Here is a 12,533-nt window from a genome sequence, read left to right on the forward strand (position 1 = left end):
CTTATTATTCTTGAGCAAAGTTGCTTATATTTCATCTCACCAAGAAATCAAGATGGTATTCTACTTGAGCATTGTTCTTAAAGAAAAGAAACAATCATTCTTTCAACATTTTGGTGGTTCTTCCAAACTCTATATCCGACTTTTCACGTTTGCTACCTTATACCCAAACTGAGAGTTAATGGTATTCAATCTCCAACTTGAGGGGATGATAAAGATGATTCATTCTTTGATAGTTTTTAGTTATGGTAGTTAGGATTAGTTTTATTTTAAATGGTAGTTTAGGTTTCAAACAAATACTAATTTTCCATCGTATAAAGTATCTACACTTTGCTCTTTTAATTCCCTTCTTTTCTTTCTCGCTGAATTTTCAAGAAACTAACAACATATACTTCAGGATCTCAATTCTTAAAACATCACAAGATGCTGGCAGAATATGGTACGAAAAATGTATATGTAATCCCTCCAATAGACATCTATAAGGTGATGAATCTGACATAGACATATATCCAAAGCTCATAAATCAAAGAAGGCAATTTTGTCCGAGGCACGAACATCCGCAAGTATGTGGAACTAATTTTCCCAGCGTGTATTTTTTCCATCCATAAGACTTGAACTCGAGACCTTGCTTAAGAAGAAATAGTTTATAATTGAGTTAAGGTATATAAAAATAAGATAGGGATGATCACCAAACTGAGGAAGAAAATATAATAAGTCACGTCAGTGTATGAGCAGAAGGTTGAATTATATATGAACCCTGTTGGTTGAAGCTCTTTATATTGAGTATGCAACAGGAGAAGGTGGTTCTGTAATATAATACAGAACTTCAAATTGCTTTTTTGTTAATTCCTAGTTACAACGAGTATCTTCCAAAGCGAACGGGGCCATCAAGAATATAAATCTGCATGGCGTCCTGTAATAAAAGTGGCAGGAAACACGTATAAATTATATATGTATTTATTGAATATACCTCAATATCGATATCTTTTTACATCACTACAAAAGAAGTTCCTTACCATTTTCCAATACTCAAGAAGGAAATTACCACTAAATTGGCCAGTGTCAATGAACTTTGAATGAAAGGGAAAATATCCGTTAAAGAAAAGCAGAAGTAGTGCCACTTACAAAATATAATTGGGAAAAGACAACAAGCATAAAAGTGATGCATGCCTTCCTTATTTTAAAACAAGCATACAAAATCATGCATGTCTTCCTTATTTTAAATCCCATGCGTTCTAATGCTTTTTTAGATATAATTGTTTTTAAAAACGTTTTAAGAATTATATGAAAAATTAGACCCGATAAATTCTTACAGTCTAACAAGAGATAAGTCTTATCCAACTCAATTCATGTTCACCTATACTAACCACATGTTAAAGAAAACTAGGGAGTAAAAGAATATAGGAAAACTAAAAATAACATGTGTAGAGTATTAAATAATTCATTTTTCCATAAAGGTGTATTTTTAATATCTGTAACATGTAGTATAGGAGACACATAAGAAAATCTATGTTCTTTAGTGTGAGATGGGTTACTTGGACACAAAATAACATGGAGTTACTTGAACACAAAATCTCCCTATTAAATCCTGGTAAAAATTGGCTTCAAATCAACTTGGAAGGTATCTGAAAAAAGACTCTAACATCATGTCATTATAATTGTATATTTTTAGAGAGAAAAAATAGAGAGAATGAGTATATCTCCCTTATAGATGGCTTCCTCTATTTATAGTGGAGTCATTGGGATGGAATGATCACTCCAAATATGTTCTTTCATCATTATAAACAACATGAATTTATCATTTTTCAGACTAACACATTGTTGTTGGTTTAGACTACATCTATTGTGTATGTGAACATGTACTACATAGGTGGTGCGACCTTGCCTTTGAAGTGTAGGAAGATTTTTATACGTCATAGGTGCTAACTCAGCCATATCTTATCGCATTTGTTATTTTCCCTAGCTAGGTCGATCTTCCAAGCATGATTGATAGTTGTATTGACTGAATCTTGCTTGCTCGGTTGCAGGTTTGGTTCCTGGTGGTCGACCAATAATGATGTGTGCTAGTACTATGATGAAACAAACTATATTATGAATATGAACTTTAGGACAAATTCTTCTTAAAAAGAAAAATACTAAAGTTGTTCTTGAGAGGAGAACAAAAAGTTAAATCCACATGAATAGAGACGAGTTCCAAGGAGAGAGGAAAGAAAACAATCATAACGCAAGCCTGAAAACAATCATAACGCAAGCCTGAAAACAAACACGACGCAAGCCTAAAAACAAACACGACGCAATTTAATATGATGTTTGTCTTAAAGTTCTTATCCAACAAGAAAATCCAATCTATAAAATAATTTCCTCGTACTTGCTTAAGTTATTTATAAGCTTCAATAAATACAAACCAAGCCTTGTATTATTGTATTCTGTATAGCATTATGATCATATGGGTAGTTCTCAGCCCAAATTGAATAAAATATGTGGCCCCACAAATAGATTACGCAATTGCCCATGCCTGCTTAGAAAAGTTACAGGGTGGTGATTTCCTGTGCCTAATTCAAGGATGAAGATATGGAATGGGATACACATTATTTGGCATACCTCCTTTTTTCAATAATAATACCCAAAAAAACAGACTTTCAGACACAGAGACATTGTTGGTGGATGAATCCTAGATGTAATGTGAAAATCATGGTGTGCAATCAATAAACGATTCATCCACCAACAAGACAATGGTTTAATAGTGTAATGCCTTACTGGATCCCCAAAGTCGAGAGTTCAATTCCTGGAAGCGACATTTATTAGGAAAGGCAGTCACGATCCCCGAAAGAAATTAGTTTCTTACCAAAAGGTGAGGGGATATATTTGATAGTACCCAAAAATAATAAACAATTCATCTAAGAATCTGAGAGGTAGAAAGCTATTGCCGTGAAATGAGTCATGGCCCACGGGCCAGAAAAAAGAGCAGATACCCTAATTGAGCTTTCACCTGTCCTGAATAGTAATTTAGCGTATTGATTCTGGCCCCGCTATAGCAAGCAACAAGCTCAAGTCGCATTACCTCCATGCACCACAAACTGATGTAATATAAAATTTAACGACTGCGATAAATTTAACGACTTCTCCCAAATGTGATTCTGGTACTTGTGAGGACTTGCATAGCTCAGTGTATGCTTAAGGTTTCCAGCTTTGCTTGTGACTTAAGCATTCATAATTGGTATTATTGGGAATAAGGACGTAGCCTCAAGGAAAAAAATCTTGGATAAGATTTCAAAATTTGAAGCTAAAAGAATGAAACATTTGTTTTTCTCACATGTGGAAAGCCAACTATTGCGCTTAATTTGCTTGCTAGGTCAATGTTTAATGATTTCTCTGGGTTAACATTACCCAGGGTTACTTCCGTTTCTTCTTTTTTGTATGCTCAAGTAAAGGGTTACATTACCACTTCTACCTCCTCTATTTTTAGAGATGCCCAAATCCACCACATGAATGAAAATTACCGCTTAAAATGTCAATATACGAAGAGCTACAAATGTCTTACAAAAACTTAAATCAAATCCTTCGCAAACAACTTCGAAAATTGTGAAGAACCCGAAAATATGATAACATTCAAATATGACAAAAATGAGATGACTGGTAATTTTCCACAATAAAGATATCTATTATCAATTATTTGCCACTTAAATGAAGACATGGGAAGATGTCTTATGGAACCAGGTTCCCAGAAATAATCTAGCTTCCCACTCGGATGCAATATATTATATTCTCCAGATCTTGGCTTCCTGTGCCAAATCAAAGAAAGACGAGAGCAACATGCCCACACAGAACAACACTAATGTTGCTCATGGCTGCATTTCCTAATGAGTAATACTGGAGTTAGGCATGGAAGCCCATAGCTGGTTCAGGGTAGTTGTGTCATACAGGTATGGTTTGTGGGTGTGTGAAACTTGGGTTGAGGATGAAGACATAACTGGTTTGTGAGTTCAAGGAGACAGGGTAACAGACATTTGACAAAGGTTTGTGACATGGTAAAACCACCTTTGTTGGAATAGTACTGGGACAGTAAAAGATGTTTCTAGTGACTGATGGAGATACTGTAGAGGTTACAGAGTTTTCTTTGAGTCCATAAATTAACACTGCTACTTCTTTTTTGGCAATCAGTATAATTTAGACTAATAACTACACATAATTCATTCAGTAAACATATTACTATAATATAACTAATCAGAAGAACTATATTTCATTTTAGTTTATGCATTCATAATGAAGGTGCTGAGAAAATGAAATAAATCAAGATGAATGCCAAATTCACATTACAGCAAACAAGGAAATTCCACTTTAGATGTTTGCAGATAATCTGTAATTCAATTTCATAAAGGCGTATCTCAGTCTCAGATCAATTTTCACACCATCAAGGATAGGTTAGCAGCTTCAAAATATTACCTATCTCCACCACAAACTAGTGTCTAATTTGATACCCAAATGCACACAAATTACAACCATGGAAGTAGCAAAAGCATGTCTGATGTCTCATTTCGATTTACTCCAATGTCTAATCAGAGTCGAATCTTAAGACTATCGATTTCGATTATATGTGGTGGTAAAAAATACATCAAATATAGCAAACATATTACATCAATTTAATTTATGCTCCATTTTAAAGTAATGTATAGATAAAAAACGATAATCCAGAAGATAGAGCATAAAATGATATAAAAGTATGATATCAAATTGCAATAAATCCAGCTCCCACATAATTAAAGTAAGAAACTAACATCTCAAATAACAGCATCAAAAATCCCAACATTTCAAAACAAAAACAATAAACCCTAAAATTAAAAATACCCTCGATCAGATCAAGCGGTGAGAACAACAGCTCCACCAGCCTCCTTGATCTTCTTCTCTGCAATCTTTGACACAAGCTTCGCCTTCAACACAATAGGCTGATTCTCTGGCAAAACTCCTTTCCCCAAAACCTTAAAGTACCCGAACTGCGTAACATCGATCAATGGAGCCTTACCCTTTTCCTTCGCAGCCTTATCTTTCACCTCTTGCGGAACCAGTGACCATAGCTTATCGATGTTCACAATTGGATTATAGAACTTGTTACGAAGCTTGTGGAAATAACGCATACCTACCTTACCGAAGTAACCGGGATGGTACTTGTCGAAGAGGATTCGGTGGTGATGCATACCACCGGCATTACCTCTTCCGCTAGGATGCTTGCGGTGCTTTCCGATACGACCGTGACCGGCGCTGACGTGGCCTCTCTTCTTCCTGTTCTTCTTGAACCTCGTCGTCATTTTCTTCTTTCGCCTCTGTGGGTGTGTGGGAGTGTGTTTGAACGGCGAAGAAAATTAGGGTTTTGGTGATTATAAAGGATGTGATTGGTGTTGCTTTTACTAATTTGACCTTCTTGTTTTGTGCTGATTATATTATATGTGGGCTTTCATATTTTACCTGTCAAAGGAGGCTAGGTTATCAAAACGACTTTGGGCTAATCTGTATGTGGTTTATATTAAACTAGGTTGGGCTAAAGAGATAAATTCCAATTTATATGTTCGTTTGTTGCTTAAACATCACTTAAATGGGTTGCAGGTTGTGGCTAACTGATTCTGGTTACCTTAAAAATAATTATTTAAATTTTAATTGAATATAATTTTTTTACAAAATATATATATATGATTAGATATTTTTTACAACTGTATTTAGTCATTTTTTATAAAGAATGTATTTAAGAAAATTCTGGGACTAATATTATGTGTATATTTTATAATGTATATTACCAAGTTAAATGTCCCAAAATGGAGAAAAGGAAAAAAAAGTAGATAACACTTACTGAACCAAGTAAGTCCAATTTTAAAATATTACAATAAGGTATGCAGGTTCTATAAATTTTTAGGTTTTGGTCAATTACTTTATTTGATCCAATTCACTTTGACCGGTATGCTCCTAACTAAAATCAAATTATATCATGTATTAAAAATATATAAAATAATTCTTTACCTTCTTTTCATAAAGACAGTTTATTGAATTTCACAATTTGGTGAGAGATGAATATAGTTTAATTCATCACCAATATATTTCATCATAGCTCTATGCTATTGATAAAAACGTTTCAGAAGAATTGCTTTGGGTTATTTATATGGCTCAAAATGAGTCGAACTGAGTCGAAACAAGGTTTGGCTAATTCAGCTTGATAATGATTTGCTCGACACGGAACTTTACTCGAGTTTAAAATGAGTTATGTTATCAACTTGAATTCGACTTAATGGAAGCTTGCCAATTGTTTGATTCGTCTTGTCAACTCTAATTCAATTAGATAATGAAGAGTTGACGAATTATTTAATTTAACTCATTAGCTCGAATGATGGTTATTTGTTTAATATATGCATGTATAATTAAATTTTATCTACATGCATATATATACATGTAGATAATATTATTATTTATCAGATATATAAGTTCAATATATTTTGTAGATCAACTTCTAAATAAGACTTAAAAATCTAATACATTGTTCACCTTAGGTTGGATATTTATCTTGATATATATCAATCATGTAATAATACAAAATAATAGTGGATATAACCTACAAAGTATTGAACAAACTCAAGTAATAATAATTGATAACACCACTAATATAAAGACAGATAAAAGTGAGAAAAAACTTATCACATGAAAATGAATTTGTACAAGAATTGTGCATATAATATTACTTATGTATTATGTACCCAAAAAACTTATGTATGTAAAAAATTGGGATCCCCATGAATTATGGGTCTTGTGCCCGCACTTGTTGGGCCGACCCAATTAATTTCATACTTCAAAGAAACTTTATTATTAATATAAAGGATAACTACAGATATTATTTTTCAAATAGCAAAAATGTGTACCATAAGCTAGCCAGGAAGATTAGCTTCATTTGCTGTGTGAAGAAAACATTAAAATTAAGCTTCAGGGCCTGAAGGGGCAAGCAAATGATGAATAAAGGAGATATGGTGGGGAAGGTTAAACATGAACGCAACATATTTGCAAATTTAATTTTCATTAAGGACATTTTTGGTAAGAAAATTATAATTCTTTAAAGAAAACCCAAAATTGGAGAGAAGCTAATTCGGCTCTTCTTCACTTCTTGCATTTCTTGGGCCGCGGACGAAATACAAATGAAGGCTCTAGTCTTAACGGAAAATTTCAATATCAAAAATTAAAATAATTTATAAGATACCCCAAAAATAAAACTATACAATAATTTGATTATATATTTTTTTAATTGTAATACTCCAATCTAGCAGTTTAGTATATTGTTTCGGCTATTGTACAATAGAAGGGGTTGTAGCATAGTAATAAATTGTAGGCACAAACCATTGAACTCAAGGGACATATTTAATAAAAAATAGAGTCAATAACAATATTAGTGGTGAAAGAGACATTAGATTTTTTTAAAGGGTGGAGACTAATTTATGTTAGGCTGTATTTGGTATAATAGAAAGATAAGAGAAGGGAGGAGAGAAATAATTTAGTTCTCTCATTTGGTTTATAGGATATAATGCTAAGAGGAATGAAAAGTGTAATAGTAGTTTCTCTTTTTATTCTCGAGTAAATTAGTCCATTATGTTTTTTATTTTAAGGACTTGAGAGTTAGATTTTGGAGGGAAAGAGAAGGAAAGGCTTGAGAGCCATGAAATACATTTGCAAGATGATTCATAAGCCTTTCTTTTCTCTTCCAAAATCCAACTCTCAAACTAACATTAACAATTTAATTCCTTAAAAATTGAAAAACCTAAAATAATCTCAAAAAGTTTCAAATGCAAGTAAAATTAGTCATAATATAAAAGTCTTACGCCAAAATATTTATGAAAAAAAATATGATTTAACCTAAAGCAGGTCTCTAATATACGTTCTATCATATTTCCATCATTTTTATTATATGTGTATTACGTTTAACTCAACTATTTACCAACTACATTGAACATTATTAATACTAGCGTGTTGACATGCACTGTCGTGCCTGTCAACCCGCTTTCCTATTATTTATATAATGTATAGTTTGTATTTTATAAATTCAAATATAATTTTTTGCGCTAAATTTACGGTTGAATTTATTCAGTTGGTCTAATATTCAATTTTTTAAATACACTTTTAAAATAAGAAAATAATATTATATGGTTTTTTGGTAGAAATAAAAAGATATTGAGGGCAAAATAGGAAAACACAAATTACACCATGGAGTGGTTATTTTGTGTTTTCCTTTTATTAATAGTATAGATACTTCAGAGAAATGTTATTAAGTGTTCTAAGGATAATTGTTAAGAAATTTAAAGTAGTAGATATATATAAGCATTATAAATTTCAATATTGCATTTTTTAATGTACATTTTCTATCTCTAAATTTATGTTTCCATAACATTGTCAACATAACCCTCCAAATTAATTATGTGGCATGTTAAAGGATGCTCTTAGCTAAGTTTTACCAATAGTTGAAACTCAATTTTGAGATGTTTTAGCTTATATTCCTACTAATGTAATTTTAATTATAGATGGTCAAATATTCTTATTCGCAGATCTATTTAATGTTGGAATCAGATTTGCAATTAATGTGGATAGAAATGTTCACCTATTTCCACGGAAGATATATCGTATAATCTTTTTAATATGGTGATGTAACATAATAGAACATTCATATTGCCTTAACCTCTAAAATAAATAGAAAACTTAAAAGGAATTATTTTTTTTCAACCATTTCCTTTTTGACTTGTTTACTTAAATTTTATATTTTATTTGAATATCGACTAATCGCATAATATTTTTTGGTTATTTTTATCTTTTTTCCACAATTTAGTAATTTAGTACTAGTATAATAAAATAACTAATTCCATTTCCATAAATCACCAATTTTCCCTACCCCATATTTTATTTACCTTATTATTAATAAGAACTTCCTCTTTAACTAGAACTAGAACGACTCTCAAAAATTGCAAATACTAATTTGTTAAGAATTGATCAGATTGAAGCTATAACTATAAGGACAATTTTGCTAGAATAGGCAATAATGAAATCACTATTTTAGTAAATGATTCGGGAAAAGGGTAATGATATTGATCTATAAGAAGCCCAACAAACCCTTAATATAGCCGAAATCAGTGTTGTTAAAACCGTACAAGTTATCAAACTGGTCGGGTACTGGTATAGTAGTACAGTGGTTCAATCAGTGGTTCGGTAATTAAATTACATGTCGGTTAAACTGGGCATGCCTGTTTATATTTATATATATATATAAACCTATAACAAAAAAAAATTCAAATAAGTAGATACTCAAATTTATAATCCATATTCATAATCTACTCAAATTCACATAAACAAATAACTTTAAGTCTTTAACAAATTCAATCTAAAATAAAAAACATATATCAATCCAAAAGTATCACTTAACAACAACAAAATATAAATAAATGACACAAGTTTACAACTCACTTTACAAAACAAATAAATTTGGAGTTTTAACGTTTAACACCAAGGAGTCAAAGTTGTCTTATATCGAGATTATATTTTTGCATCAAATCCTATCTTCAAGTAGTACTCCAATATTATACAAATGTCATTGAGATTACACACGCATGTTAGGAACCAAAATGTGTAATCTAAGTATGCATTGGAAGCATGTGCATTGAAGTGTTGAAGAAAGATAGGAAAGATATGTCACCTTGTAATGAGTTTTTAAATTTTTTAAGTTTTTTTAAAAAAAAAAATAGTGTATAAACCAATCGGTTTAGTCAAATACCGGTCAGTTCACCAGTTTTGATCGTTTTTTGATCATTTTTGACCAGTTTTAATACTTTTACCGGTTCATAACATCTGTACCGTACCGGTTATAGGTCCAATTTGCCAGTTTTCTGATTGAACCAGCTGGTATAGTACAACTTTTATATCATTACCCGAAACTAACTTGAGTAAAGCTGAAGGCAAAAGAAGGCAACACGAGCTAGAACACGGAAATAATGGGGTTTAAACGATTAATTTAATTACTTTTATTTTTTAATTACTGTGTCAGGCACTCATAATCCTTTTTTCCTAGCTGCTTGAATCTGTATCCCCTCCACAACCTATACAATTTTATTTGAGCTTTGAAAGAATCATATCATCATAGTGAAGTAAGATTAAAGATTTACATACCATGTTGATGATAAAAAAGTATTTAAGATTTTTCAGTTGACCTTTTTTCATGCTTAAAATTCGAATTCAAAACTTTAAACTTTTACGCAAAGGAAACAAATTACATGAATCCTTTAACCGTATCACAGTCCCTTTAAACTAATATTTAGAAGATATAAACATTATTATTTTTATCGACCATTTCTTTATTTAAAAATTATAAGTAGCACTTGAAATCATATGACATATCCTCCCGTGAAAACCCAATATGTTTTTGCCATTGAACGTGTGTTCATTTTTGTCTTTTCCATTGAGAGAGAAGACAAACAGCGAAATGGAGTAGATAACGTATTTGGCTTCTCCATTCTAGTTCTAGTTCCGGGCAATAGAAAAATTCATGCATCACACGTCCTTACTTCGGCACGTTTCTCATTAATTTGTATTTTTTTTGTAATACATACCAAGGATATCCACATTTTATCACTAAGGAATTAATCAATTTTAAAGTGTATTGACTCATTTTTTAAATAAATGTTGTTCTTAGAAATTAAACTTTTTACTTTTTTATTATCATTTGATCTAGCATTATTTTGTTTTTGTTGACCATATACAAATTAAAGGTATAAATATAATAATGAGATTAGGTTTGGGAGTGAATTGACAATATTTCATTTAACTAATTATATTATTGAAAGATGTTATTATCAAGATGAAAAGAATAGTAAATACTTTATAGTTTTGAGAATACTAAATAATTTAGCATTGGCTTCGATTGTGGGGTAGTAAGATGAGTCAGAAGCATGTGAGGTGCATGCTGAGACAGCAGCACATGGAATCTGATCGGTTTGTACTAAATACGCGTCGCAATTAGAGAAGAACAAGATAAAAGAAGCATCATATGTGTCCTTCCTATGTTAAATATATGGTGACTGGCTTCTTAGCAAAAAAAGAGAGACTATGACTGTGATCGCAATGGCAGAGACTATGATGGGTCATGGTGAAGTTAGACAATGCTAAGGTCGTTAATAATACCATAAAATTAAAACTGATTGAATTGGTAAGTTATCATCATACCAACGTGGATCCCACAATAAGCTGAGTGGATTGCTACTATGGCTCCAAGCTTGTTTTTATAAGGAAATGTATTAATTATAAGGTACCAATATTACAAGAATTACAAAGAAAAGTAAAATAATCACATAATTAAATGTGAGACTTCTATAGGAGCAGTGAGAAATTTAAACATCCATAAGGGTTATAAATCTATTCTGAGTATGACATTCTTATGTGTTACGATTTATTGGAAGGGAACTTTGTTATAGTTGAATATAATATGATTCATTGTTAGCCAAATTACCATATCATGGATAGTTATATGACACTCTAAAACTTTATGCTCTTTTTGTTGTTAGATAGACCCATTTGCATATGAAAATCCTCTCATATCCTATAGAAGTGTAATGTCAAACTCCAACCAGATGTATATCATTGTCACAGCTGATAAGTAATCTTGCAGTCTGAGAATAAATATTGAGAAGTTTCTGCTTCCTCAATACAAAGCCTGCAAGTAGTTCCTGCAAGTAGTTCCTCCATGTAGCTGTGATATTTCTCTCATGAGTAGAGCTTCCAGCTTGTTGTGTTTGAAGTTGGTGATTGAAGAATGAGATGTAAGAAACAAGAAACAAGAAACTATTTCTAACAAAAACAATGGGTAGAGTTCAATGTTAGATATTTCTTGATGATTGGTGAAATATCAATCCTAAGATCTTAAATATCATGATTCTCACATAATATAAAATAAGGATACAAAGTCATACGTGAATTCATGTTCTCTGATCTACTCCTTTGATATACCTTTTTTAGAGAGTTTTTGGTTTGATTACCTTCCTCAACCATGTGAGAAAACTTGATATCATTCACAAACCAAATCCTTAATTTCTTATGGGATCTCCTTAATGACACTTCTACTTCTTGAGGTTGTTGTATTTGTTCTATAGCTACTTGAGGGATAACCTTATTGTTGTCTCGTTCTGGTATATTGTTAGAAACAATATGTTGAACAATATCTTCTATTAGCAAAGTTGTCTCTTGAATGACAATAGACACAATAACATGTTCACCATCAGTGACAAGTTCTTCATCAAATGCAACATTCTTTATGTTCACCATTATGCTTATTTCTACGATTTACTGATGATTGGTGAAATATCAATCCTAGGATATTGAATTTCATGATTATCACTCATAATATAAAACAATGATACAAAGTCATACCTGAATCCATTCTCTGATCTACTCCTTTGATATACATGTTGAGAGAGTTTTTGGTATGATGGTTTTCTTCAACCAAATCCTTAATTTCTTTTGGGGTCTTCGTTCTTCCT

General features: G+C 31.7%; 1 protein-coding gene across 1 annotated transcript; it reads right to left on the reverse strand.

Moving 5' to 3' along the window:
• Positions 4,788-5,340, reverse strand: LOC109357675 (60S ribosomal protein L27a-3-like). The gene has a single exon (XM_019601678.1). The coding sequence runs from the start codon at positions 5,298-5,300 to the stop codon at positions 4,854-4,856; it is 447 nt and encodes a 148-aa protein (XP_019457223.1). The 5' UTR covers positions 5,301-5,340; the 3' UTR covers positions 4,788-4,853.

Source organism: Lupinus angustifolius, chromosome LG01, assembly GCF_001865875.1.
Source record: "Lupinus angustifolius cultivar Tanjil chromosome LG01, LupAngTanjil_v1.0, whole genome shotgun sequence".
Classification (NCBI taxonomy): Eukaryota; Viridiplantae; Streptophyta; class Magnoliopsida; order Fabales; family Fabaceae; genus Lupinus; species Lupinus angustifolius.

Coding starts and splice junctions, on each gene's coding strand:
- LOC109357675 (XM_019601678.1), bottom strand. CDS start 5,300: ATGACGACGAGGTTCAAGAAGAACAGGAAGAAGAGAGGCCACGTCAGC.